General features: G+C 49.7%; 1 protein-coding gene and 1 pseudogene across 2 annotated transcripts; both read left to right on the forward strand.

The window, feature by feature from the left end:
• Nucleotides 1–12867: 12867 nt before the first annotated feature.
• Nucleotides 12868–16202, forward strand: LOC308614915 (myeloid-associated differentiation marker-like). Its single transcript, XM_081229814.1, has one exon. It carries the CDS (start codon nt 13640–13642, stop codon nt 14504–14506), a length of 867 nt encoding a protein of 288 aa, XP_081085940.1. The 5' UTR covers nt 12868–13639; the 3' UTR covers nt 14507–16202.
• A 6433-nt stretch (nt 16203–22635) lies between these two features.
• LOC308614009 (myeloid-associated differentiation marker-like) lies at nt 22636–24702 on the forward strand (annotated as a pseudogene). The gene is made up of 3 exons: nt 22636–22788; nt 23624–23774; nt 23830–24702. The product of its transcript is annotated as a myeloid-associated differentiation marker-like (transcript).
• The last annotated feature ends 1279 nt before the right edge of the window (nt 24703–25981 follow it).

Consider the following 25981-nt stretch of genomic DNA (forward strand, 5'->3'; position numbering starts at 1 on the left):
CTCTCTGTGGGCTGTAGGTCTGATGTAGCTCCACCTCATTACTCAGCCAGCTCCCCTTCCACCTTTTCCCCCATTGTCCTTCCTCTTGTCAGGCCCCCAGGTTCCAACTTGCCTTGGCCGGATGGTAAAAACTGTGAGAACACAGGGGTAACATGCTGGGCCAGCGGTTTTCCGACTTGAGAATCCAACATCCGAATCATCTTTGAGGGCTTGTTAAAACAGAATGCTGGGTCCCATCCCAGAGTTTCTTGGGTCCTAAGAACATGCATTTTGAGCAAATTCCCGAGTGATGCTGTTGCTGTGGTTCCAGGGACCACACTTTAAGAAACCCTGTGCTGGACAATGACCAGATGAGGAAGGGAGCAGCCTTAGCTGACATAACCAGGGAAGGCCTCCCTGAGGAGGTGACATTGAGCTGGAACTTGAAGGGCAAGGAAGAGCCAGACTTGCAAAGGTCTAGGGGTTCCTAAACTCTTCTGTGCCACAGGCACTGGGACAGTCTGGTGAAGCCTATGGACCCCTTCCCCAAATGATGTTTTTAAACACATAAAATGTATTACACAGAGTTACATAGGAAAACAATTAAATTAAAATCCACCTCAATCCATGGACCACCCCCCCACCCCCCCCGGTTAAGAACCCCGAGAGAAGGAGTGCTTGGCGGGGAGGGAAGAGCAAGTGCAAAGACCCTGGGGTGGAAATAACTCAGCAGGTTGGAGCTCAGGTCAGGTGGCTGAGCATAATAGGTGGAGGGGAGTAAAAGCAGGGGCCTGGGGCTGTGGCGTTGGCTTTTGCCTGTATTCCCAGTGTACTGGGAGACATTGGAGCTTTCAAACAGGGGAGAGTGGTGATCAGATTCCTGTTCTAAAAGGTCACTTTGGCTGCTGGACAGAGAATGGGATGTTAGGGGGACAAGAGGGAAGGCAGGAGACCCATGCGGGGTGTTGCCAGCCCCTAGGTGATACACAGGACCTGGCTTTGACTCAGAGGACGAAGAGAGAGAGGAGCCTGGGGAATCAGGAGGGATCTGGGAGGCATACCTGAGTGAAATGCCTGTGTGTTGGCCACAGGGCAGAGGCAAGGGAGGACAGGGAATGGGGGTTAGAGCCTAGTGCTGACTGTTCCTAATTCACCAAGCGACCTTGGACCAATTGCTTCGCCTCCCCGGTCCTCAGGCCCTAGTGGGTAAAGGGAGGGGTGGACTAAACTCTAATTGCGAGTCTATAAGGGTTCAGTGCGGGATTGGCGAACTCTCTGGCTAAGAAATTCTGTTTGCCCCCGGGGAGGGTGATGCCCGCGGTGGCGGCGCCCCTGTGGCTGCCCAGGCTGGCCTGCGGGCGGCTCTGCAGGCGGAGGGGGCGGCGGCCGCCGCGGCAGCCAGGTGGCGAAGCGACGAGTTGGCGACGCGGCGAGGCGCCTCGGTCCGGCTGCCAGCGGCGGCTCGGCGTGGTTCAGCAGCGCCAGCCCAGGACAGTGATAACCCGAGGGAGCTCGGGCGGCCGCGCGGGGGCCAGGCTAGCGGCCTCCTCCTCCGCCTTTGCCGCCGCCGCCTCTTTCCTCCTTCTACTCTTCCTCTGGGCAGAGGCTTTGGAAAAAAGGGAGCGGCAGAGGGGCAGAAGGCAGCTGGCCCGCTCCGCGCCGCGCACCCGGGCCGCGAGTGCTCAAGAGGAAAAACTGCCACCTCTCAGCCCCGGCTCCCACCTGCCCCCATCCCTCCTCGCTAAGTCCACTGGGCCCGACCCCTGGAGGAGGGGGCTCTCCCCACCCACTGGATGCCTGAAAGGGAAATGCTTCTTCCAACTTCACTGCCACAGGCCCCTCGTTCCTTCCCTCAGATCCTTGAATTGCAGTCTGGAGATTGTTTCTGGGAGGCTCGCTCACTTAATCTACAAACTTTATTGAAAAGCCGCTCCTTGCTGGCCCGGAGCTGGAGCCCTGGTTGCTACACAAATTAACATCCAGTCCCTGCCCTGGAAGAACACCCGTTGAACGGTGGAGACAGAAATGTGTAGTAAGATGAATTGAGCACCCATTGTTTGCCAGGTTTTGAAGGTAGGTGGTATTATCCCCATTTACAGATGAGGAGACAAATACCATACATGGTGGACTAAGATAACAGATGGGTGAAATTACATTTTCAAGACAGTATATAAAACCCGAAAGAAGTGAATCTCTTAAGATATATAGATCTCTCTTACAAAACCCACCAGAATGGCTACAATTAAAAAGACTGAAAGTATCAAGTATTGTCAGGGATGAGGAGCCACTGGAATTTTCAAACACCACTGGTAGGAGTGTAAATTGGTACAAACATTTTGGAAAATGTTTGGCAGTTGTCCATTATAGCTAAACCTGCAAAAATCCCAATGATGCAACAATTCCACTCCCAACTGCACTGAGTGCTTATATCCATCAAAAGGCACGTTCAAGAACTTTTATAGATGCTTTATTCATGTGTAATAGCCCCAAACTGGAAACAACCCAAATGTCCAGCAACAAGAAAAAGGGTGAATAAATTGTGGTATAGGCACATGGTGGAATATTATGCAGCAATGAAAAAGAATGACCTAATGCTGCAGACAACAACACAGATGGGTCTCACGGATAACATTCAGTGCAAAAATTATGTACCGTTTAATTCCATTTTCATGAAGTTTCGGGACAGGAAAACTAATCTAAGGTGATAGAGGTCAGAATAGTGACTACCTTAAGAGGTTACTGACTTAGGGGGACACAGGAGATCTTTGTGAGGGCTGGAAATGTTCCAAATCTTGATCTGGGAAATGGTTACACCAGTGTAAACATGTGTAAAAACGAATCAAGTTCCACACTAAAGATCTGTGCAGTTTACTTTTTGAAAGTTACATCTCAATTCAAACAAAGCAAAACAAAGAGCTCCTGCCTATCAATAAGGAAAAGCTAGGAAACACAAAGTTTGACAGGCAAAGAATACAAATTGGTAATTCACAGAAAGAGAAGTCCTAAGAGCTAACAAGTATTTCAAAAGATGCTCAATCTCATTAGTAATAAGATGAATATGCACTGAAACATGATATCACTCGACACCCATCAGAAGGGAAAAGATTAGCAAAGTGGACGGGTACTCAGCGTTGCCAGGATGTGGGGAGGGCGGGGCTGGAGCACTGCTGGAGGGCAGGCAGGTAACTAGTTGGCTCAGGCAGTGTGGAAGCAGTGAAGCCAGCAGCCCTGGGTGATAAGAAGTAAGTGCATACCTTGGGACCCAGAGATCCAACTCAGTGCTTGTGCAGATTGGCAAGGAGACTGGAAGGATGACATGTTCACCGTGACATTATTTATGGGAGTGCTGCGTTGGGCGCAACCTTGGTGTTCATCAAAGGGAGGGATAAGTAAGGTGGTGAGGACACACTATGAATGCTGCGCAGTAGTTAGAAGCAACAAGCTTCTAACTGCAGAGTAGGCATAATGGAGCTCAAATATTAAGATCAAGTGAAACAAGTAAGAAAGAACTAGATTTACAGTATAGTACTATGTACATACGTTAACTCCCCCCGACCGCACACATGACAGCTCTGAGCATTTTATGAGGATATGTTCATAGTTAAAGGAATACGTTGAATATCAGAGTGGGTGCTTAAGGGAGAGTGAGAGGAAAGATTGGGAATGAAGGAGAAAAATAAAATAAAATATGACCCAGCCATTCTACTTCGAGAGAGAAATGAAAGTATATGTCCACACAAAGTTTTCTATATACATGTTCACAGAAGCTTTATTTGTAATAGCCAAAAACTGGGAACAACTCCAATGTCCATCAACAGATAAATGGATGAACAAATTGTACTATAACCATACAGTAGAATGCTACTCAACAATTAAAGAGGAAAAACCATTGATACACACCACAATATGGATGGCGTGCAAAATAATTATGCTGAATGACAAAATCCAGACAGTATGATTCCATTTATATACATTTCTAGAAAGCACAAGCTAATCTATAATGACAGAAAGCAGATGAGTGGTTGCCCCCAGAGTTGGGGATAGGAGGAGGGGAGAGGAGGGAGGGAGAGATTACCAAAGGGCACAAAGAAACTTGTGGCTTGTGGGGGTGATGAATTTGTTCATTACCTGGATCACGGTGATAGTTCTTCGGGTGCATGAACATGCCAAAACTCATCAAACTGCACACTTTGAATATTATTCTATGTCAATTAAAGCTATAAAAAAGAAATAAAATAAGAAGGGGCTTTGCATTAACTAATGGTGATCATATACCTTGAGCTAAAGGATAGAATTAACCCAACTCTCTGTGCTTGAAATTAAAAACTAAAAACAACAAAAACAACAACAACAAATACAAATAAAGCAAAAAATAGAGCTTAGATGGTTAAATTATTTGCCCAGGTCTCACAGCTGGAAAGCTGACTCCTAGACTATAACCATTATACTCTGTGGCTCAGGGCTTGTACTAGTATGAGGTGCTGTACTGGCACCACACTCACCCAACCTTTATGGGTCACCTCTGGGAAAGGAACCGGGCACTCAGAGATGGGGTGCAAAGCCCTGACATCTAGGCCCTCCCCATCCAGTTGGGGAGAGAGACTCTTAGACAGATGGTCACAATGCTGGGTAAAGTCAGGGAAGGCTTCCTGTAGGAGGTGATGCTTGAGTTCCAATAAGTGCTTGGCCCAGAGTAAACACTCACTGAATGTTATCTATTTAATTTTAGTATTCCCCATGATTTTAGAGAGAGGAGAGTGGAAAGGAAGATGGCATTCCAGACAGAGGGGAGTGCACCATCCAAGGCAGGTGAGCATGTTGGAGAGTCACAGATGATTTGGTTTAGCTGTGACTGGGGAGTGGGGCAAAGTACCAGAGAAGTCTTTTCAGGGCTGGCTGACATCCCCCTGAAAGTGAGCCTCCCATAGGACATGCGGGCATGGGATAGTTCAGGGCCAGGTGTGATGGAGGGGTCAGAGAACACTGGGTGGCTCCCCCAACTATGTAGTTTGGCCTGGAGCTTTGCATGGTTGACCAGGAATCTCAAGAGTAACCTTTGTAGCTGTCCCCCTCCTCAGCCCTGTGCAATCTAATCTGCGGGCGGCTTTAATCCATCAAGAAGGGGTGTCCTCACTGAGTCTCTTGCCTGCCTGACACATAGTAAGAAATCAACAAATGTTAGGTCCCACTCCTGCCTCCTTCCTTTCCCTGGATGCTTGCAGACTGTGCCCAATACCTACCCTTGGGGCCACTGTCCATACAAGGCCTTGACAGAAAGTGGGCAGGCAGGCCTGGGCTGGGCCAGGTGAACCCTGAGTCTAGAAAGGGTCAGGCAAAGGCTATAGGGACCAGTAGGCTGTCGGCCGGGTGGAGAGAGGGGGCTGTTCCTGATTCTCTGCCATGAAAAAGCCCCATTGTGGGGTCTTTGGGGGAGAATATATTTATTTTGTTTCCTGAGCTGTGTGAACAGTGCACTGTGCTGCCTGGGTTGAGAGGGCTCTGTGTGGCTAGGGAGGGATTACATCCCCCTCCTGGGTGGTGTGTTATGAAAAGACCTCATTCAGCCAGGCCCGGCTGCCCACCGGCAGCCCAGGCTCCTGTGCTGCCCCTGGGGGCAGGCTGGTGTCCCTCCCTCTCTCCCTGAGGTGCAGGCTTGGGGCTGCGTGTGGATGTGAGTGTGACAGGCAGCCAGTATAGGCTCAGTCCCTGAGGGGCTGCGGCTCACCTTCAGGTAGAGTCTGTCAACTGCACACCTCAGGGTGGAGCTGGTTGAGGGACTGGGGCTCAGACACAAGAGCCGTTTGGTCCCTGTCTCGACCTGAGATGTTACTTACCTTTGAGGGAGGTTTCACATCCAGTTAGAGATTTTCTGAAGGAGACCTTCACCATACAACTTTAAATCCATGTTCATTGCTGGGCCATGTTACCAAGGGGGCCTCTGAATGTTTGTATAATTTCTATGATTATTTTGTGAATAGCACGATTATGTTGCATTATGTTTGGGGTGTGTGTGTGTGTGTAAAGAGTGTTAATTTGTTCACAGGAAATGTTTTTAACACAACTCAATTTTTGTAACCCTGTTTGGCATTTCTTTATTTTTCAATACCCTGGGAGCCTCAGTCCCTGGAAGTGGATGTGGATAGTCTGGACCTCTGAGGGCCCTTGGCAAAGACAGCTTGCATCCTGAGCACGTCTGGACATGAGGGGTGAGGTGAGCAGGCAGGGTGCCTGAGTCCCCGGCAGCCATGGGAGCCGTGGGTGGAAGGGCTGCCTCTTGGCCAGCCAGCCCCGCGAGTAGGCAGAGAGGGCAGGAAGGGAGTCCTTCTGTGAAATTGGCTGGCTCTCCAGGTGATCAGGCCCCTGGTGGGGAACATGAAGTTCAAGTCCTTGTGGGGCCATTCCCTGCCTATCCTGCTGTGCTGGGCTCCCAGGCCGAGCATGGGTCACCCCTCACTGGACGTGCTCCCCAGCCCGCTCAGACCCCCACCCCACTTCTCTACTGCCTTTCTGGGCTCACACCATCCACCTGGCTCCACTAACAAACAGAACCTTTCTTACTCAAAGTTTAAGGGGCAGAACTCAGAACCCCCAGCTGCCGTGGGGTCTTATCTCAGTGACAGAGTAGCTCGCTGTTACTATACTGCCTATTGGACTGGCCCTCTGCCTTCTGGCTCCAGCTCAGTCTGTGCCTCACTGAGTGACCTTGGAAAGTCACTGAGCCTTGGTCTTCCCATCTGCACAAGGGGGAATTGCATTGGTTGGTCTCTGAGGGCCCTTGAAGCTCCAGTTTCCTGTGAGTCTAGAAATCTGGGTGCAGGTATCTGTGGTCAGACTGAAAATATCTTTACATGGGTACCTGGGATGTCATGCCTGGATCCTAGCCACTCTGTGTGCCCCAACACTGCCCCAAAGTGGGTTTCTCCTGGACATTTGCATCTATGCTCTTGGGGAGGTTAAAGATGTTTGACTAAATACAGCCCCTTTCATCCCTCCCCCTCTTTGCAAACAATCATAGAGAAGGGCTTGATACTGGCATTTGGAGCAGAAGTGGGTGGTGGGGAAATGAGGCTAAGGAGGGAAGGAGTTGGGAGTGGGCTGCACTAGAGGGGTCACTGCTCAACTCTGGGGAGCCCTGAGCTCCCAGCTGCCTATTCTAAAATAAGGTCTGATTTCAGGTTATGGCCCACTGTGCCACTGGAGAGGCTCCCCTCCCAGAGGAGTAAGAGGGCCATTTGCTCTCCAGCAAGACTTCCTGATGGAGAGGCATCTCTGTGTGCCAGGGTGGCCCTGCACGTGCTCTTGGCCTTGGTCTTGGACTCAAGGGTGAAAAGAAGGTGAGTGGAGCATCTGGCTGGGCATAGCTTAAACGCCTGGGGGATGCATATACCAGCAACTCTGGCTGAGATGTGACATTACCCCGAGCTTGTAGGACAGGGATCTGGCTTCCCTGAAACATGACCTAGTCATCCCAGAGTAAGCTGGGATATTCTCAAAAGATGAAGGATGGCTTCATGGATAGATGAATGGATAAAATTAAACTGATTTGAGAGAAGAATATCTAATGACTTTCTGTAGATGATTCTCTTATTTAACAGGAGAGGAAAACTAAATTTTATCTCAATGTTTTGAGCCTGATGAGCTAAGAGAATGAGTCTGGAAGGGAGGGCTGCTGGTTAGGGTGGTGGAAAGGAGATGGATGTTTGGCATGGAGTATAGTGGGGATCAGGCAAGGATGGCTTGATTTGAGACCTGTTGAGTTTGAAGCAACAGAAGGAGAGCCAAGTGGAACAAGGGATACTTGTCAAGGTGGGGATGTGGATTTGGAAGCTTCATACATAGAGATGATAGCAGAGGTTCTATGAATGAGTCAGTCCTCAAAGGAGAGACATTACAGCAAAATATGAAGAATGAGAAAACTTAGGAAGCTTGAATTAATATTGCTTGGTTTATAAATGGGCAAACTAGGCTCCAGAATTTGTCATTCATTCACCTGGCCATCCATCCATCCATCCCACTCAACAAATGTATTTATTCAGAAGCTATAATGTACAAGGTAATATTCCTGAAAATGTTCATGGGTAAGGGACTGACAAGGGATAGTCAGCAAGGCGAGAGTGGAGAGAGAAGCATCTGGCAACCAAGGGAGGAGGATCTTTCAGGAAAGCCAATAACATCCAATCTTGTGGAGCTCAAAGAGCAGGAAAGCTAAGGAAAACAATTTGGATTTGCTCTCTGGTGGATCCTGGGAGAGAATTTTGGTAAACTGTTGGCAAGGGGGAGTCAGGAATGAAGGGGCTAAGGAGGGATTGTCTATGCTTCTGGAAGGTGGACAGAAATAGTTTTTGTCTCTAGCTTCTGCATCGTGCTTTTCAGTGGTGAAGCATTCTGTGCAACCAGCACATTCACCAATTACAGACATATTTCCTGAAATGTCTAAATAGGATTCCATCAGGACGGAGTCCCCTGAACTAGAGCAGATGCTCTATCACCTACCATCTAGTCATTTACTAGTGATAGCATGTGCTTTGGGAAAAGCCCTGTGCCAGATGTCAGAAGACCTGGTTTCTATTCCTGGCTCTGACGCCAACCAACTGGATTACCTTGGCCAGATCATTCAATAAGAGCTCTTTATCCATACACCAATGAGGTTACTTCCCCCTCCTTATCTGGTATTGTTGTTCACTTTGGACTCCCCCCCAAATATATTACCTTGCAAATTGTGGCGGCTAAATAAATACATTTGTTGTGTGGATGGATGGAAGGATAGATGGGTAGGTGGATGAGCTACAAATTCTGGAGCTCAGTTTGCACATCTATAAACCAAGGGACATCAATTCAAGCTTCCTGAGATTCCTTCCATCTTTAATCATCTATGACTATGCTTTTTTTTTTAATCACAAGCAGAATTCTTTCAAAGTTGCTTAGAGCTAGCACACCTGGGCCAATTAAGCTTTGGTAGACCATTCCATTTAATCCCCTTGAGGTTAGAGACTGGGCCATCTATTGTCACAGCTCCAAAGCCTTTCTTCTATGATCAGAGATAGGATCCTAGAAGATTGATACTAAGCGTTCATTGGAGGAAAAATAAATCACTTCCAACTATACTCTGATTCTCTAGAGACACATTTAAAGATATGTAGCATGTGGTTCTCATGGTAGAAAACATGCTATAGTGTTTGCCAGCTACTCGAAGATTGTTCTTGATGACAGGACGTGTCCCTGTAGCCAGTTTCTGGTGAGACATCTGCACGCGGCTTTGCAGTTTCAGGATGTCCCTACATCCGTCAGCCCATCAACAGAGAATCGGGGAACATCAGCACAGAGTCCCAGTTACAGTGTAAAAGGTAAGCTGACAGCTTGGAAAGCATCCAGAGGCGAGTGGCCAGGAGGGTGAAGGGTCTGGAAATGACTGAAAATGAGGAGTGGTGAAAAGAACTAGGGCTATTATCCAGAAGAGAAGATGACATGGTAGCTGCTGCGAATGGTGTAGTCCAAGCTAACTTGGACTAAAGTTGATACTTTCTTCTCTGCACGGGCCTCCTGGGAACAAACCTGTGACTGGTGGATGGAAGTTACGGGGAGGCTGATTTCAGCTCATTCTAAGAACTTCAGAAGATTTTTTTCCAACCGAGTTATAAGAATATAGAGCTGACTGCCCTGGGAAACAGACAGTGGGTGACAATTGCCAAGGATGGAGGAAAGACCAGGTGACTTCACAGGTCTCTTTCAGTGTGGAGATTCCAGGATTCTAAAGAATTTAGAACTGGAGTAAAGAGAAAGCTCTTTGCTTTGTCAGTTTAGAAACCATCTGCTGCTCTTCACTGTGTCATTCCCAGCTGATCTCCAAACACAGTTCTCTCTTCAGCAGTTCTGGTCTCCCATCTGAAGTGATTATAAAACTCTCTACTCTCCCTTTAAAAAAAAAGGATCTTTTTCTTTTCCAAATAAAGAGCTTAGGAGGTCTCAGCAAGACTGTACCTACATGGAGAAATCCCATAAGAAATAATTAAATAATTAAGTAAACAAACAAACAATAAACCTCCAGGCCAAAATTATATAGCAGTGAAGGCCACACCCCCCAAATTCAGGTTGTCCGGCTGTCCAGAACACAGAGCTTTTGTCTGTCTTCAGTATCTCTTCAGGGATGAGGGATTTGCCTGACCCAAGTTTGGACCTCTTAAATTCAGTTCTGGGCATGGGTAGGTGGGAAACCCTCTGAAGTTCACACCCCCTGAAGGTGGATAGAGAGGGAGAAACTCTGTCTCCATGGCAACTAGGGGTCCCAAGCATAAACAATTTTTTTTTTTCACCTGGAGCCAAGTCTTCGAAAAGTGACTCAGCCTGAGGTTTGCACACCGGGGCCCTCCTATCTGGTGGTGTTGATGTCAGTGGAGCCTCTGATGGAGAGATTTTCTTGGAATTATTCAGAGTATGGCCCACAAAATAGAAATTAATCTACCAACTGCGAGGCCTAAAATAAAAACTGATTCAAAACCACTTTATTTGTGACAACACCACTGGCAACTAGAAGTAGCCCTTGGCTCCCCGACCCAGGGTTCAGTTGGAATTTTTTTCACAGTAGCATAAACGTCCAAGCCAGAATGGCTCTTCGGGATGATTCAACCCCCTCATTTTACAGATGAGGTTTTGTTTGAAACTTAGTTCCAAGCAGGATTGGTATCCAACAGGAAAGCATTAACATTTTCCAGAAGCAGCCCTTGCCTCCCAGCTGAAGGCTACTTTAACACGAAAGTCCAAGTCTTGTTTCAATTAGCTCGGGTGCTCTGGGCACAATTACTAGAAAATGGGTGAGTGAGGGGGAGACCCCAGGTAAAAAAGCCTGGTGACGTGTCCACGGTCACCAACTGAGCCCTCACTTGTGTGGTTGGTGATGGAGGGAGCAGCTCGTTCTAGGTGGCAGCTACCAGTCATCGGGGGCCACTATGGGAGAGGCACCTGAGGGACAGGGCGCAGGTAGAGGTGGCAGCTTCTGTCTCCACCAAGCTGGGTACCAGATGCAAGGGCGCCGCCTACTGGCCGAGGAGATCAAGGGCCTCTGCATCCACTGTGGACAAAGAAACTGTACTGAGCTATAAATGTGCTGGGCTGCTTCTCCAGGGCTCTGACCTGTTTGGAGAGGAGCCTTTTCTCCAGCTGCATCCCCAGCACCCTCCCCCTCCACCAACCTTGGCTCCTGCACCTGCTGCATCTGACAGGCGAACTAGGTTCCACCACACTGGCCAGGTGTCACAGAGGAGGGGCTCCAATTCCCTGGGTCATGGGCTCTCTACGAACTCACAGAAGACCCTGCCTGCATGGGTTTCTCTTCCGCCTGTGTGTGTGGGGTGGCGGGGGGAAGGGAAGGCGGAGTGAGGGACTTTGTGTTGTGCTGACAATGCAGGTCTGTTTTGAAGCCCAGAGGAAAAAATTAGTACAAAGTAAAAGAAAGAAAATTTTGGCGTTTCCAAGAATACTTAAATAATTGCTGCTATTCTGGCCCTCAGATTGGTGGTGTGTCTGAGTAATAGTTCTGGCCTGAGTCCTTTGTACCACACTGTGTCCCGGAGGGCAGGCTGGCTCTGTCATGTCTGTAAGGATTTCCCCAGGGTGTGTGGTGCTCTGGGGGACTCCACGGCGACACAAAGGAGCCAGACACTGGGCTATAAGGACAGATGGTGAAGATGGCACTTCGCTGTTGAGGGACAGTCCTCGGAGCTCACAATTCATAGCATTTCAGACATGTAGAGGCTTCTATGAGGCCTCCTCAGTTCCACTCCAGGCCCCTCCTCCATGGGGAAGGTTGGCTCCATGCCTGCATCCCTTCTGGGTCAGAAGACACTTACTGGGCTGCCTTGGGGCCACTCAGACCCCGGAATTCCCCCCAAGTCATCCCCGCTCTGCCACCCCGGCCCCTGCCCCAGTCCCGGGTGCATCCTCAGGGCTGTCACCTGCCAGAGGGCCAGCAGGTGCCTCCTCTTTCAGCTCCTGCCCCTAAGAGGGGGCTTATAATCTGTTCATCCTCCACCCCCTCCCTGGGATGCCCTGAAAGCCTCCACATCAGCATCCAGACACGACATCCCTGTTCATTTCCAATCCCTTCTTCTCGGCTTGGACACTAAGCACCAATCTCCCAGGCCAGAAAAATCTTTGCTCAGGTAGTACTACTCCTCGATCTTTCCAGACTCACACCTGGATGGAAGCTTTGGAGTTTAAGAGCCAAACATTATGTTAATTTATTCTGTGGTTCCCCAGGATGTTTCACCTTGGAGTAATGCTGGGTTGGTGTCTCCCTATCCAAGAGGGGAAGAGTCACATTTTAAGGCAAAACTGGGGGGAGGGGATTCAAAACAGTTCCTACTACATGTCATCTTGTCCCCACTGCCTTGCTCTCACCCCATGGCTTATCCCTCTTCTGGGTGGGGCTGTGTCACCTCAGATGACAGCTCCTTCTAGTGATGGCTGCATGGAGGAAAGGCCGGGATACGTGTCTCTTCGGGTTGCTGTGGAAGGAGCCCATGGCCCTGAAGGTGTGTCCTGGGTTCCCAGAACCTGAGCTTTGGTCCTGGGCTCCCACTCACGGACCCTGCTGAAATTCTGGGCTGCAGAGTAAAGGGTTCAAACCCATGGCTTTGGCGTTTGTATCTGGGGTTCCCACCCCCTAGCCATGCCACCTCAGGGAAGGACTTAATTCCCCCAACCTTAGTATTCTCATCTGTAAAATGGGGTTAGCAGTACAATCCACAGTCCCTTTTCTGAAATCCTTGGGGCCAGATATGCTCCAGAATTCAGAATTTTTCACCTTCAATCATGTAACTTGGTGTACCTACTCTATAGGACATAACACCCACTGGGGTCTGAAAGCACCTTGTAATCAAACACATTAGTGTTTCTGACACTGAACTTTTGAGCAGTCACGCTACATAAAATAAAGACCATAAATTGTCTTGTGTCCGTTCAGTTCAAATTTTGTTACCAAACAATTTTAAAAAAAATTTGTGTTCAGGGGCTTCCCTGGTGGCGCAGTGGTTGAGAGTCCGCCTGCCGATGCAGGGGACACGGGTTTGTGCCCCGGTCTGGGAAGATCCCACATGCCGTGGAGCGGCTGGGCCCGTGAGCCATGGCCGCTGAGCCTGCGCGTCCAGAGCCTGTGCTCTGCAACGGGAGAGGCCACAGCAGTGAGAGGCCCGCGTACTGCAAAAAAAAAAAAAAAAAAAAAAAAAAAAATTTGTTCAATTTTCAGAGCCTTGAAGGGTTGTGGTGACAGATAAGGGTCAGGCTACCCTGTGTCTCTGTAGATAATGGCATGCAGCACAAAGACGTAAAAAAATGTTCATGGTTTGATGCCAGACCAAACACAGCTGTGAACCTTGGGATAAGACAAGTCTCCTGAGAAGGCCAAGGGTGATGGGTGGGGAGAATCATTCTGGAGCAGCAGTGCCGTTACCCAAGTGTGTGGACAATTGGTTCGAACTCCAGAGATCTTGAGCCTCAGCCATCACAGACCCCTGAGCCTTTCCAGGTGTCTGATCAATCCTCCTCCAGAGCTGAATCTTCCTCTGGTGGGTCCTTGATGAAGACCACTACCGTGTTGGTGGCAGTGACCAGTAGGACCAGAACGACCACCACATAATCGTCCTCAGGCCTGGGCTCCCCAACCATTATGGGTTGCTGCCTCCGACGGCTGCAGCTGCTCTCCACCTGCGTGGCCTTCTCCCTGGGGGCCAGCGTGGGCACCTGGAAGGGGGCCATAGGTAACTGGTCCATGTTCGTCTGGTGCTTCTGCTTCGTCGTGACCCTCATCACCCTCATAGTCGAGTTATGTGAGCTCGAGGATCACTTCCCCTTCTCCTGGGACAACTTTCTCATCACCTGCAACTGCTACTCTGCCCTCCTCTGCCTCTCAGCCTCCATCATCTACCCCACCACCTACATTCAGTTCTTGCCCGACAGCCGCTACCGGGACCGCACTATCACCTCCACTGCATTCTCCTGCCTCGCTTTTGTGGCTTATGCCATGGAAGTGGCCTGGACTAGGGCCCAGCCCAACATGATCACAGGCTATATGGCCACCGTGCCAGGCCTGCTCAAGGGGCTGGAGACCATTGTGGCCTGTGTCATCTTCGTCTTCATCAGCAGCCCCTACCTGTACCTGCACCAGCCGGCCCTGGTGTGGTGCGTGGCCGTGTACTCCATCTGCTTTCTCCTGTCATCTGTGGTCCTCCTGCTGAACCTGGGCAAGTGTGACAACAGGCTGCCCGTCCCCTTCCCCATTTTCCAGGTTGTGCTCACCCTGCTCTCCGTCCTCCTCTACGCCACCGCTCTGGTCCTCTGGCCGCTCTACCAGTTCAACCAGAAGTTTGGCGGCCAGCCCCAGCGGTCCAGCGATGTGAGCTGCAGCGATAGACTCACCTCCTTGGTGTGTACCTGGAATCAACGACTGGCTGTGGCCAGTCTGACAGCCATCAACCTGCTGATTTATGTGACTGACCTGGTGTTCTCGGTCCACCTGGATTTTGTCAAGGGCTGAGGCTTTGCCCAGGGGCTGCCGATTCCTCCTCTCACCTGAGGTTCGTTTCCAAGCCCCGACGTCCTCTGATGTGCTCTTCCTGGCTCCCCTCTCTCCCTGCTCACATCCTTCCCCAACCATCTCGCTCTCTTTTCTGTTTCCTTCCCTCCTTCTGCTCTGTCTCCTTCCTGTTTTGTTTGGTTGCCCACATTCTGTTTTGCCTCTTTCTCTTTTCACTCTCTTATTTTCTACATTTTCTGCTTTTTGGCCCTTTTCTGGTCATCTTTGTTTTCTCGTCTCCTGTGTCCTGACCGCCTCTTCCCCTTTTCCTTCTTCTGATCCATCAGGACCCTGAGCTTTTTCCTTCTCTGCCCACCGCCCCCCTCCCACCTCCTAAGGTGCTGACTCCACATCACACAGCCCTCTGTGCAGTTGTTCACACCCTGGGCCTCCAGAGGGGCCTCACAGCCAAAGCATGCCTGTGCCCCTGGCGGCGCCTTCGTTGGTGTGTGTATATGGGTTTGGGGTGTGCCCGTGAGTAGGTAGGGATTAGGCCTCACTTCCTCCCAGTGGAAGGGGGTGTACAGTGCACCTTCCCTTTATTTAAAAAAAAAAAATCTCTGGAGGGCAATAATTTCCGGTGGTCAGGAGGCTTAAAGCAGAGACCCTGGGTCCCTAGGCCCCAGCTGGTGCTCAGTCCTGCCTGACACTGGCTCCAGAAATTTTCCCGGCTTACTAAAACCCACCTCCTAGAGGTCATCTTAAAGGATGCAAGGGCTGAATGCCTTCCATCTGAACTACTCTCTGGGGGATCAAAATAGGAGCTGGCAAAAAACTGCACTGTCTTGAAGACAACTGCCTGAAGTATTTGTGAGGGGCAGCGATGTGGCGCTCCTGCCTCAGAGTTTCAAACATCATGTCCTGCCTCTGCCGGGAGAAGAAAATGGCCACTGCCAGCCTTAAAGCTGATGTCAGACTGGAATTTTTTCTTTTTTTTTTTTTCTGGTCAGGAGGGCAAAAATTGCTGGATGGCCCTGTTCTTTTTTTTTTGTTTCTAACAAAGATAAGATTGAGTTTAATCGTTTGTCTTTGGATTTTTTTTTCTTTTTTTAAAAATTATCTTTATTGAAGTCTAAGCTTTACAATCTTGTGTTAGTTTCTGCTGTACAACAAACAAAGTGAATCAGCTATATGTGTACGTATATCCCCATATCCCCTCCCTCTTGCGTCTCCCTCCCACCCTCCCTATCCCACCCCTCTAGGTCATCACAAAGTATCAAGCTGGTCTCCCTGTGCTATGCGGCTGCTTCCCACTAGACGGCCCGTTCTTAAAGGCAGAGTTTCTTTTCTATTTTGTGGGGGAAGGTGGGTTGAATGGGTGGGGTTTCAGCTGCTGCAGTCAAAGGAATTGCAGTGCTTGAGTATGTGGTGCACACACGTGTTTCTGTATGTCAGTGGCTTTTTGTTTCTCCTTCCTGCTTCTCTGGGACTCATGCATAAATTGACCTATACAAATGTAGAAATATATATATATATATATGTATTTTTTTTCTTTTTCTTTTAATTACCTGGAGCTTCTGGTCCCCGTCAGCCCCTGCTGTCAATCATAGAGAGAAATCTTCTCCTTTCTGCCACATCCATAATGTTCTTTTTTTAAAACCTCAATACAAAGATAAAAGAAAAAAAGAAAACAAAAATGAAACCAACAAAATCCACAGATCCTAATTGCCCCAAATTTGACTAGAAATGAGAAGCAGCCTAGCTTTTAAAGGGGCCTTGCCAGCTCCTGGATGCCTCTCTTTAAAGGTGTGTGCTTTGTGCATACTGAGTGTGTAGTTGTGTGTGTGTCTCAGTGGGCATGCATGCATTAAGACCAGCAGCCCTTTATATAACTGTTGGCAGGGAAGTCACCCCAAGCCTTCTTCCTCTCCTGTTTTCAGCCACAAAGGCTCAGAGTACAGCATCCTAGTGTCACCAGGGCCAGAGAAGCCAGGCAAGTAGAGTTGTGGGGAAGAGGCAGGGGAAGGACCTCCACTGCTGCCACTCACTCCTGTACTGGGATGAAGCAAGAAGCAGGCAAATCTTAAGAAGGAATGAAATAAAACTCATATTTTAAGACGAGACAAGAAAAATTTATTTGGCCAAATTCACTTAAAGCTGGGTTAAAAAGTTAAACAGATTTCTTTATTGCAGGACTTCTTAAGACCTTGTATAGATTAGTATGCATTACAAAATTACCAAAAGAGGTATATAGCAGTAAGTGATTCCCAAACTTATGTGATCAGGGAACTCTTTTCTTTCGTGGAACATCATGGACTAGTGTTCCATGGGATACTCTTTGGGAACCATCCGTCACATCTCCCCCCACCCCTCCGCACTACCCCCAGACTGGTTCAACAGCTTGGCTTGAAAGGCTCTCACAAAATCACCTCCCACAGTGGTCCATCTCCTCTGGGGCAGCTTTTATTCCATAGTGGGTGCAAAGCCCACTTGCCCTGCTCTCTGGATTTGCACAGAGAATTTCAATCCCTGTTCAGCTGGAGAGCTCTCTGAAAAGTTCTCAAGTGTCCTTGTGTTTCCTGTCCTTACGTGCTCTAGACTGAATGTCTCTGCATTAAGTCAGGTGGTCCTTCAGGGCAGGAACTGGGCTTTGCTGTGGGATCTGCAGTGCCCAACACACAGTAAACACATGGTAAATAGTTGTTTAGGACAGAGATGAATAGAGCCTCCACAGTTCTCTCACGCACACCTCAACTGTGCCCCCATCTCCAGACCTTCCACGGTCCTGGTTGCCTGTGTTGATGGGCTGTGGAGCCACACATGGTGGCTCACATGTTTCCTGTGACACTCAGTCTCCAATGCTCATTGCTCCTTGGATACTTGACTCTCCAGATCCCACAACTCTCTTACACATAATCTCACGATGGCATCTTGATCCCTCCTCAATGCCTTTGCACAAGCTGTTCCTTTGCCTGGGACATGGCCACCTCTTTATCAGTCTTCAGATCTTTGCTGAAACATCACCTGTGTAGAAGGATCTTCCAAAAGTACATCTGCCCATCATGCTACATCCTAAGACCCTGTTTGTTCTCTTCATTGTGCTGGTCACTACCTGAAGTTTTCTTGTAAGAGTATTTAACAAGTTTATGGGTTTGTCACCTGATGCCTCCACCAGAGGTTCCACGCGGACAGATGTCTAGTCTCTGCTGTCACCTCTGTGTCTCTGGGCCAAGTCAGTCCTGGGCATGGTGTGGACACAGTACATTTTGGACAAATGAACAACTGAAATCAGTAATCACTGGGGGAAGGGGGTGTTCTTATCACCTGCACACAAAATGATAATTATTACAATAAAGGGGGTGGGAGGAAACTTTGGAGGCGATGAATATGTTTATGGCCTTGATAGTGGTGATGGTTTCATGGGTATATATTTATCCCCAAACTCATAGAGCTGTATACATTAAATATTTACATATGTTTACATGTCAATTATATCTCAATAAAATTGCTTTTCAAAAAATAAAGTGTAGTTAAAAGTGCTACACAGTAACATGGGAAAGTGAGTAGAATATTTAAAAGACAAATCACATGTAGTACAATTATAATAATATAAAAATAAGTTTTTATGTTGAGATAAATTACAAAGAAATACATGTTTCTATTACTTAAAAAAAAAAAATCAATCATGGAGGTCTTGTCATCCAAGACGACTCAGACTCTCTTTCCACATTTCATCATAAACGCTCCTGTCACTGTTCAGTCAGACTCCCAGGGGCAGAGTGAGGCTTTGAGTCGCTGACGTTCTAACAGAGACTGATTCATGAGCAGCTGCCTCTGGCTGCCTGGCCAGCTCCGTGCAGTAGAGCCTGTGAAAGACCCTTGTCATGTTTCACTGTGTGGTCCTTCACTAGGATTGGCTAGGCTGACCGAGAATTTTAATTTTTTGAAAAAATTCAAACCATCTTGAAACACACAAGCCAAGCGTCCAGGTGCAGGTGGGAAGGATGAGCACGTTTATTGGGAGGCTCCTCAAGGAGATGCAGAGGCAGGAACCCAGGCTGCCTCCCTGATCCTCCGGCTGGTGTACCCCTTTCCTAGACTCCCTTCCCAAAGCACTCCGTACCCGGGTGCCCAGAGGGAGGGGCGGGGGACCTGGGAGCACCTGGCATGGGGTCTGAGACAGTTAAGGGAGCAGGAGGGAGATGTGAGGCTACAGCTGCCCTGGGGGGCATCAAATGTCTGGCACTCTTGGTCCCTCCTCATCATCAAGACCAGGTGAATGCTTGTTCCCTGAATATTTCATAAGTCTGCCCCCATTTTCCACCTCTGAAAGTGTCTTTGCTCAAGGCCCATCATTATACACCTCGACTGTAGGATTAGCCCGGAAACTGGCCATCCAGCTTCTTGTCCGGCCTCCATTCTGTTTTCCTCCTAACGGCCAGAGTGACAGTTCCAAGGTGGGAATGTGATTATCAGCCCCTCCTTACAGAATGTCAGTGAGGCATCATCACTTGCAGCTAAAATCCAACTTATTTCTCAGGTGTTCAGGCCCATCCACTTTGGACCCTGTCTGCTGCACCTGCAATACCTCCCTTACTCCCTGCCTCACTTGTCGTGCTCAGATAAGACCCAGGAGCTTGTGGTGACCTGCCCACACCAGGCTCCTTCACAGAAGTGTCAGTCTGGGAGCAATGGGAGATGGAGTTGGTGGAATCCAGTTAGGCTTCCTGGAGGAGGTGATTAAGGGTCAAGTCTTAAAAGACAAATAAAGGTTAACAAGGCAAAGAAGAGAGGAAGAGTTTGGGGTTTTATGATTTGCTCAAGGATCTCATGAATCTTCAGTGGTGGAGTTGATGTGACTGCGGCTTGTGTGTGGGAGGGGGAGGGAGAAGGGAGAATTGAGCGTGGCCAATTGGAGGCCGGTCTATATGCCCACTTGGGTCAGGAATGAGGCTGTGGGGTGGCACAAGGTAAGGAGTTGGAGCTGAGACACTTTGGAAAAGCCAGGACCATGTGGCCTGCAGCCTCAGAGCAAGAGTAGACAAGGAAAACCGTGTCCTTCAGCAAGAGGAAATGTCAAGGCTGATATCCGCCTCCACAGGAGGTTTGGATTTTTTTTTTTAAGTCTCTACAGAAGAAATCAAAATCTCAGGGCTTCAGTCCTTATGAAGTGGGCCCAAATGTGCATGATCTCTGAGGTCCAACAACTCTAACCTGGGAAATTAACTCAATCAGTGCCCAACAGATGACTGGCCTGGAGGGTCCTGAGCAGAAGCAAGTGCAGTTATTCTGGGTGAAGCTCCTAACCCAGGCAGCAGGATCCTCCCAGGAAAAAGGGGTCCTGTAAAAGGGGGCTCTGAGTTTAATGACAAAGTACACAGGGAACAATCCACTGTGAGTCACAAGAACTCCAGTGAACAGACACCAATCTGAAAGAGAAAACAAACAAATACACTCAATACAATTAAGCACACTAGAAAAAGACACCATGAAGAGAGGACAGGAAGATATGAGAGAGAACCCTAATGGGTTGAAGAATGTCCTCCAAAAATTCATGTCTACTCAGAACTTCAGAATGTGGCCTTATTTAGAAATAGGGTCTCTGTAGAAACGATTATTTAAGAATCTTGAGATGGAAATCATCCTGGATGGAGGGCGGGCCCACAATCCAGTGACTGGAGTCTTTATAAGAGAAAGGACAGAGAGCTTTGCACACACAGAGTTGAGAGAAGATGAGCACATGAAGGTGGAGGCAGAGAGGCAGTTAAGCGGCCACAAGCTAAGGGGCCTCCAGAAGCTAAAAGAGCAAAGGAATGACCCTCCCCTGGATTATCAGAAGCAGCATGGCCCTCCTGACCCCTTGATTTCGCACTTCTGGCCTCCAGGACTGTGAGAGAATACATTTCTGTTGTCTTAAACCACCAAGCTTGTGGTAACTTGTTGCAGTAGCCCTAAGAAGCAAAGATGAATTAAAAAAATGGAAAATAGAGTCTTTGTCATATTTTTATAAATTTCCAGAAAAGCTTGCCCACCTCTGGTTCCAGAGCATGGTGGTCACATGGATCCAAGGACCCCTTGTCCTAATCCTGTGGTGCCCCAGTGTGTGAGACTCACAGGGTAGGATCCACTGATCTAGAGAAGGGTGGTCGGTCTAAAGGCCCACAGGAGCCAGGGGGAAGGAGGTAAGTAAAGGAGATGGAGACAACTAAGGCCCACTGGAGAGGACCACCTGCATCTGTCGGGGGATAGTAGAAAAGCAAGCTGCACTGTGCATGACACGGTCTCATGTTTATAAAATGGGCAAAAAATGTACAGATACCTCTTGCAAACATGTGTGCATAAATGTACACACATGTCTAAATACGATTTCAGAGCATGTGAAATGTGTTGAAGGCTGTATATGAGGTTGAGGACATGGATGCTCCTTGGATGGAGGGGTGGATGCTCCTAGTAGCAGGGAGGAAGGCTGGCCACGCCAAAGAGAGGAAACTGGGCACATGTGATGTGATCATAGTCCTGCTTTATGTCAATTATACATGAGAATAAGAAAATATAGAAAATACTAAACAGAGATGAAGAATGAAAAGCAATATAAAGTAAAGGGGGTAGCAGCTGCTCAGCTCCAGCCACCAGCCCCCCACCCCCAAGGGAACATAGCCCAGTGCCACAGGATCATGTCAACGTGCCTGGCTGCTGGGCAGGCAGGGCTCAGCCACATCTAGGATGTGGTCTGACGGGGGCACCATTTCCACTCTCACAGATTACAATGGTGGAGGTGCTGGTGGGAAACTCAGGCAAACCTGTTGCTTTACAGGTGGAAGTATTGCGGCCCAGAGAGGGCACATGCCTTACCCAGGGTCACATAGCTGGAACCCCCGTGCCTCTCCTTCTCCAAGTTCTGCTTCTGTGGCATTAAATTGATCCAAAGTTGTCATTTAGCCCTAAGCCCTCACTTTGTGGAGGTAAGTTGGGAACAACTTCGGGGACAGACAGCATGACATCCCCAGCTTCCCTCAGAGCCAGTGCCCCTCCTCCCACCCCTGGCAGTGCCCACGGGAAGGCCAGCAGGCTCCAGGGCTCCACTGGCAACTGGGGCTGAAGGAGCCTTGTGAGTCCAGGTAGGTTCTCGGGGTTTGCTCTGTGTTTCTCTTTCTAGCCACAGCTTTTCCCAGGGTTTATTATCAGCAAAGGTGACAAGGCCCCTGAAGGCAGGAAGCTGGCTGCGGGATCAGGGTGCTGACCCTTAAGCCCTGGGGGCACCTCTCGGCCAATAGTCCCTTTGAAACAGGGCAGCTGTCCCTGAGGAGGGAGCGGGCCGGGGAGGAGCTCTCAGCCCCCCATACATACCCTGGGACCCTTGCAGGAGGCCCTGTGTGAGGCAGGACTGCAGCCCTGCAGGCGGGACTGTCTTGGGGAGGTGACCTGGGCGATTCCCTGGTCTCCATGGTCCTTGCCACGCTCGCCACGTGTCCCCTGTCCCAACCCTGAAACCCCTTTAGGCCCCCATTCTCCCTCTTTCAGTTCCACTCCAGGACCCTCCTCCATGGGGAAGGTTGGCTCCATGCCTGCATCCCTTCTGGGTCAGAAGACACCTACTGGGCTGCCTCGGAGCCACTCAGACCCCGGAAACCTCCCCAGCTCATCTCTACTCTGCCGCCCCCGCCCCAGTCCCAAGTGCATCCTCAGGGCTGTCACCTGCTAGAGGGCCAGCAGGTGCCTCCTCTTTCAGCTCCTACCCCTAAGAGGGGGCTTATAATCTGTTCATCCTCCACCCCCTCCCTGGGATGCCCTGAAAGGCTCCACATCAGCATCCAGACGCAACATCCTTGTCCATTTCCACTCCCTTCTTTCCAGCTTGGAAGCTGCTAACCACTCCCCCAGGCCAGAAAAATCCTCGCTCAGGTAGGACTATTGCTAGATCATTCCAGACTCGCACCTGGATGGCAGCTTTAGAGTTTAAAAGCCAAACATATGTTAATTTATTCTGTGGTTCCCCCAGGATGCTCCACCTTGGAGTAATGCTGGGTTGGTGTCTTTTTTCCCAAATGGAGAAGAGTCACATGTTAAGGCAAAATTGGGGGGTGGGGAGTGGGATTCAAACAGTCCCTACTTCCCATATCATCTTGTCCCCTCTGCCTTGCTCTTACGCCATGGCTTATCTCTGTTCACCCCTGAAGCTGCTGGGTCACCGGGTGGGGCTGGGTCGCCTCAGATGGCAGCTGCTTCTAGTGACGGCTGCAGGGAGGAAAGGCCGGGACACATGTCTCTTCAGGTTGCTGTGGAAGGAGGCCATGGCCCTGAAGGTGTGTCCTGGGTCCCAGAGCCTGAGTTTTGGTCCTGGGCTCCCACCCACATGCCCTGCTGAAATGCTGGGCTGTAGAGCAAAAGGCTCAAACTCACAGCTATGGCACTTTTATCTGGGGTTCCCACTTTCTAGCCATGCAATCTTAGGGAAGTACTGAAGTCCCTGAGCCTTAGTTTTCTCATCTGTAAAACGCGGTTAGCAGTATAATCCACGATCCTTTTTCTGAAACACTTCAGGTCAGATATGATCCAGAATTCAGAATTTTTCAGCTTCAATCATGCAACATGGTGTATCTACTCTATAGGACATAACACCCCACTGGAGTCTGAAAGCACCTTGTAATCAAACACATTACTGTTTCTGCCACCGAGCTTTTGAGCATTCACACTAAGTGAAATAAATAAAAAACATAACTTATCTCACATCTGTGCAGGTCAAATTTTGTTACCAAATGAATTTTTTAAAAATTCTTTTTCCATTTTCAGAGCCTTGAAGGGTTGGGATTGTAGATAAGGACCATCCTAAGCATCCTGTCTGCGTAGATAATGGCACACAGCTCAAAGAGATTAAACAAATGTTCATGGTTTGAGGCCAGACCAAACATAGCTGTGAGCTTTGGGATAAGACAAGTCTCCTGAGCAGGCCAAGGGTGATGGGTGGGGAGAATCATTCTGGAGTAGCTGTGCTGTTACCCAAGTGTCTGGGTCATTGGTTCAAACTCCACTGATCCTGAGCCTCAGCCGTCACAGGCCCCTGAGCCTTTTCCAGGATTCTGACTCCAGAGCTGGATTTTTCACTGGCGGGTCCTCAGCTAAGACCATTGCCGTATCGAGAACATAGACCTGCACGACCATCACGACCTCCACATGATTGTCCTCAGCTCTTTGACCATCATGGGCTACTTCCTCAGCCTGCTGCAGCTGCTCTCCACCTGTGTGGCCGTCTTCCTGGTGGCCAGTGTGGGCACCTGGAGGGGGGCCATGGGTAACTGGTCCATGTTTGGTGCTTCTGCTTCGTTGTGACCTTAACATCTTCATAGTTTGGTTACGTGGGCTCCAGCCCCGCCTCCACCTCTTCTGGGACAGCCTTCTTCTTACCTGTGCCTGCCATGCCACCCTCTTATGCCTCTCGGCCTCCATCGTCTTTGCCATCACCTACATCCAGTTCTTGCCTCACAGCCCCTTTCAGGACCACACCATCGCTGCCACTGCATTCTCCTGGATGGTTTCTGTGGCTTATGCCACCCAAGTGGCCTGGACCTGTGCCCTGACTGGTGAGTTCTCCTGCTATATGCTCACCTTGCCTGGCCTGCTCAACAGGCTGGAGATCTTCATGGCCTGTGTCATCTTCGCTTTCATCAGCAGCCCCTACCTGTATCAGCAGCAACCGGCCCTGGTGTGATGCGTGGCCGTGTACCCCATCTGCTTCCTCCTGGCAACCACGGCCATCTTGCTGAACTGGTGCAACTGGAACAACAGGCTTCCTATCCCCTCCCCCATTTTCCATTTGGGGCTCACCCTGCTCCCCGTCTTCCTCTACACCTCCGCTGTGGTCCTCTGGCCGCTCTACCAGTTCGTGGAGAAGTTCGGCGGGCAGCCCCAGCGGTCCAGTGATGGGAGTTGCCGTGATAGACTCACCTCCTGTGTGTGCGTCTGGGAACCGTGACTGCCTATGGCCATCTTGACAGCCATCAACCTGCTGATTTATGTGGCTGACCTGGTGTATTTGGCCTGCCAGTTTTCTTTATCAGGTTCTGAGGCTCTGCACAGGGCTTCCCGATTCCCTCTTGTCAATGGAGGTTTCTACACAGAGCCCTGACGTCCTCTGATGTCCTCTTCCTGACTCCCCTCTCTCCCTGCTCACATCCTTCCCCAACCATCTCGCTCTCTTTTCTGTTTCCTTCCCTCCTCCTGCTCTGTCTCCTTCCTGTTCTGTGTGGTTGCCCAGATCCTGTTTTGCCTCTTTCTCTCGCTGCTCTCATCTTTTCTACGTTTTCTACTTTGGGGCCCATTTTTGGTCATCTTTGTTTTCTCGTCTCCTGTGTTCGGACCACCTCTTCCCCTTTCACTTCTTCTGATCCATTCGGACCCTGAGCTTCTTCCTTCTCTGCCCACTGCCCCCCTCCCACCTCCTAAGGTGCTGACTCCACATCACACAGCCCTCTGTGCAGCTGTTCACACCCTGGGCTTCCGGAGGGGTCTCACAGCCAAAGCATGCCTGTGCTTCTGGCTGTGCCTTCGCTGGGGTGTGTGTGTGCGGGTTTGGGGTGTGGGGTGGGTAGCTAGGCACTGGGCCTCCTTTCTTCCAGTGGAGGAGGGTGTACAGTGCACCTCCCCTTTAAGTTAAAAAATAAAAAACCTCTAGAGGTCAATAATTCCCAGTGGGTGGGAGACTTAAAGCAGAGACTTGGACCACTAGGCCCCACCTCGTGCTCAGCACCACCTGAGGTTGGCTCCAGAATTTTTGCAGGCTTACTAAAACCCACTGCCTAGAGGCCATTTAGAGGAAGCAAAGGGTGGATGCCTTTCATTCCAGCTACTCTCAGAGGAATCAAAAAAGGAGCTGGTGAAGAACCACAGGGTCTTGAAGACAACTGTCTGAAGTATTTGTGAGGGCCAGTGTTCAAAACACTGCTCTCATGCCTCAGTGTTCAAAACAGCATGTCTGGGGCTTCCCTGGTGGAGCAGTGGTTGAGAGTCCGCCTGCCGATGCAGGGGACACGGGTTCGTGCCCCGGTCCGGGAAGATCCCACATGCCGCGGAGCGGCTGGGCCCGTGAGCCATGGCCGCTGCGCCTGCGCGTCCGGAGCCCGTGCTCCGCAGCGGGAGAGGCAGCGACAGTGGGAGGGCCGCGCACCGCGATGAAGAGTAGTCCCCGCTCACCGCAACTAGGGAAAGCCCTCGCATGGAAACGAAGACCCAACACAGACAAAATAAATAAATAAATAAATAAATAAATAAATAAATAAATAAATAGCGTTCCCTTTAAAAAAAAAAAAAAGAATCCGTCTGCCAATGCAAGGAACACTGGTTCGAGCCCTGGTCTGGGAAGATCCTACATGCCATGGAGCAACTAAGCCCATGTGCCACAACTACTGAGCCCGCGTGCCACAACTACTGAAGCCCGTGAGCCTAGAGCCCGTGCTCCGCAACAAGAGAAGCCACTGCAATGAGAAGCCCGCACACCACAAT

The sequence above is a fragment of the Mesoplodon bidens genome (assembly GCF_964165515.1).
Source record: "Mesoplodon bidens genome assembly, chromosome: 3".
Classification (NCBI taxonomy): Eukaryota; Metazoa; Chordata; class Mammalia; order Artiodactyla; family Ziphiidae; genus Mesoplodon; species Mesoplodon bidens.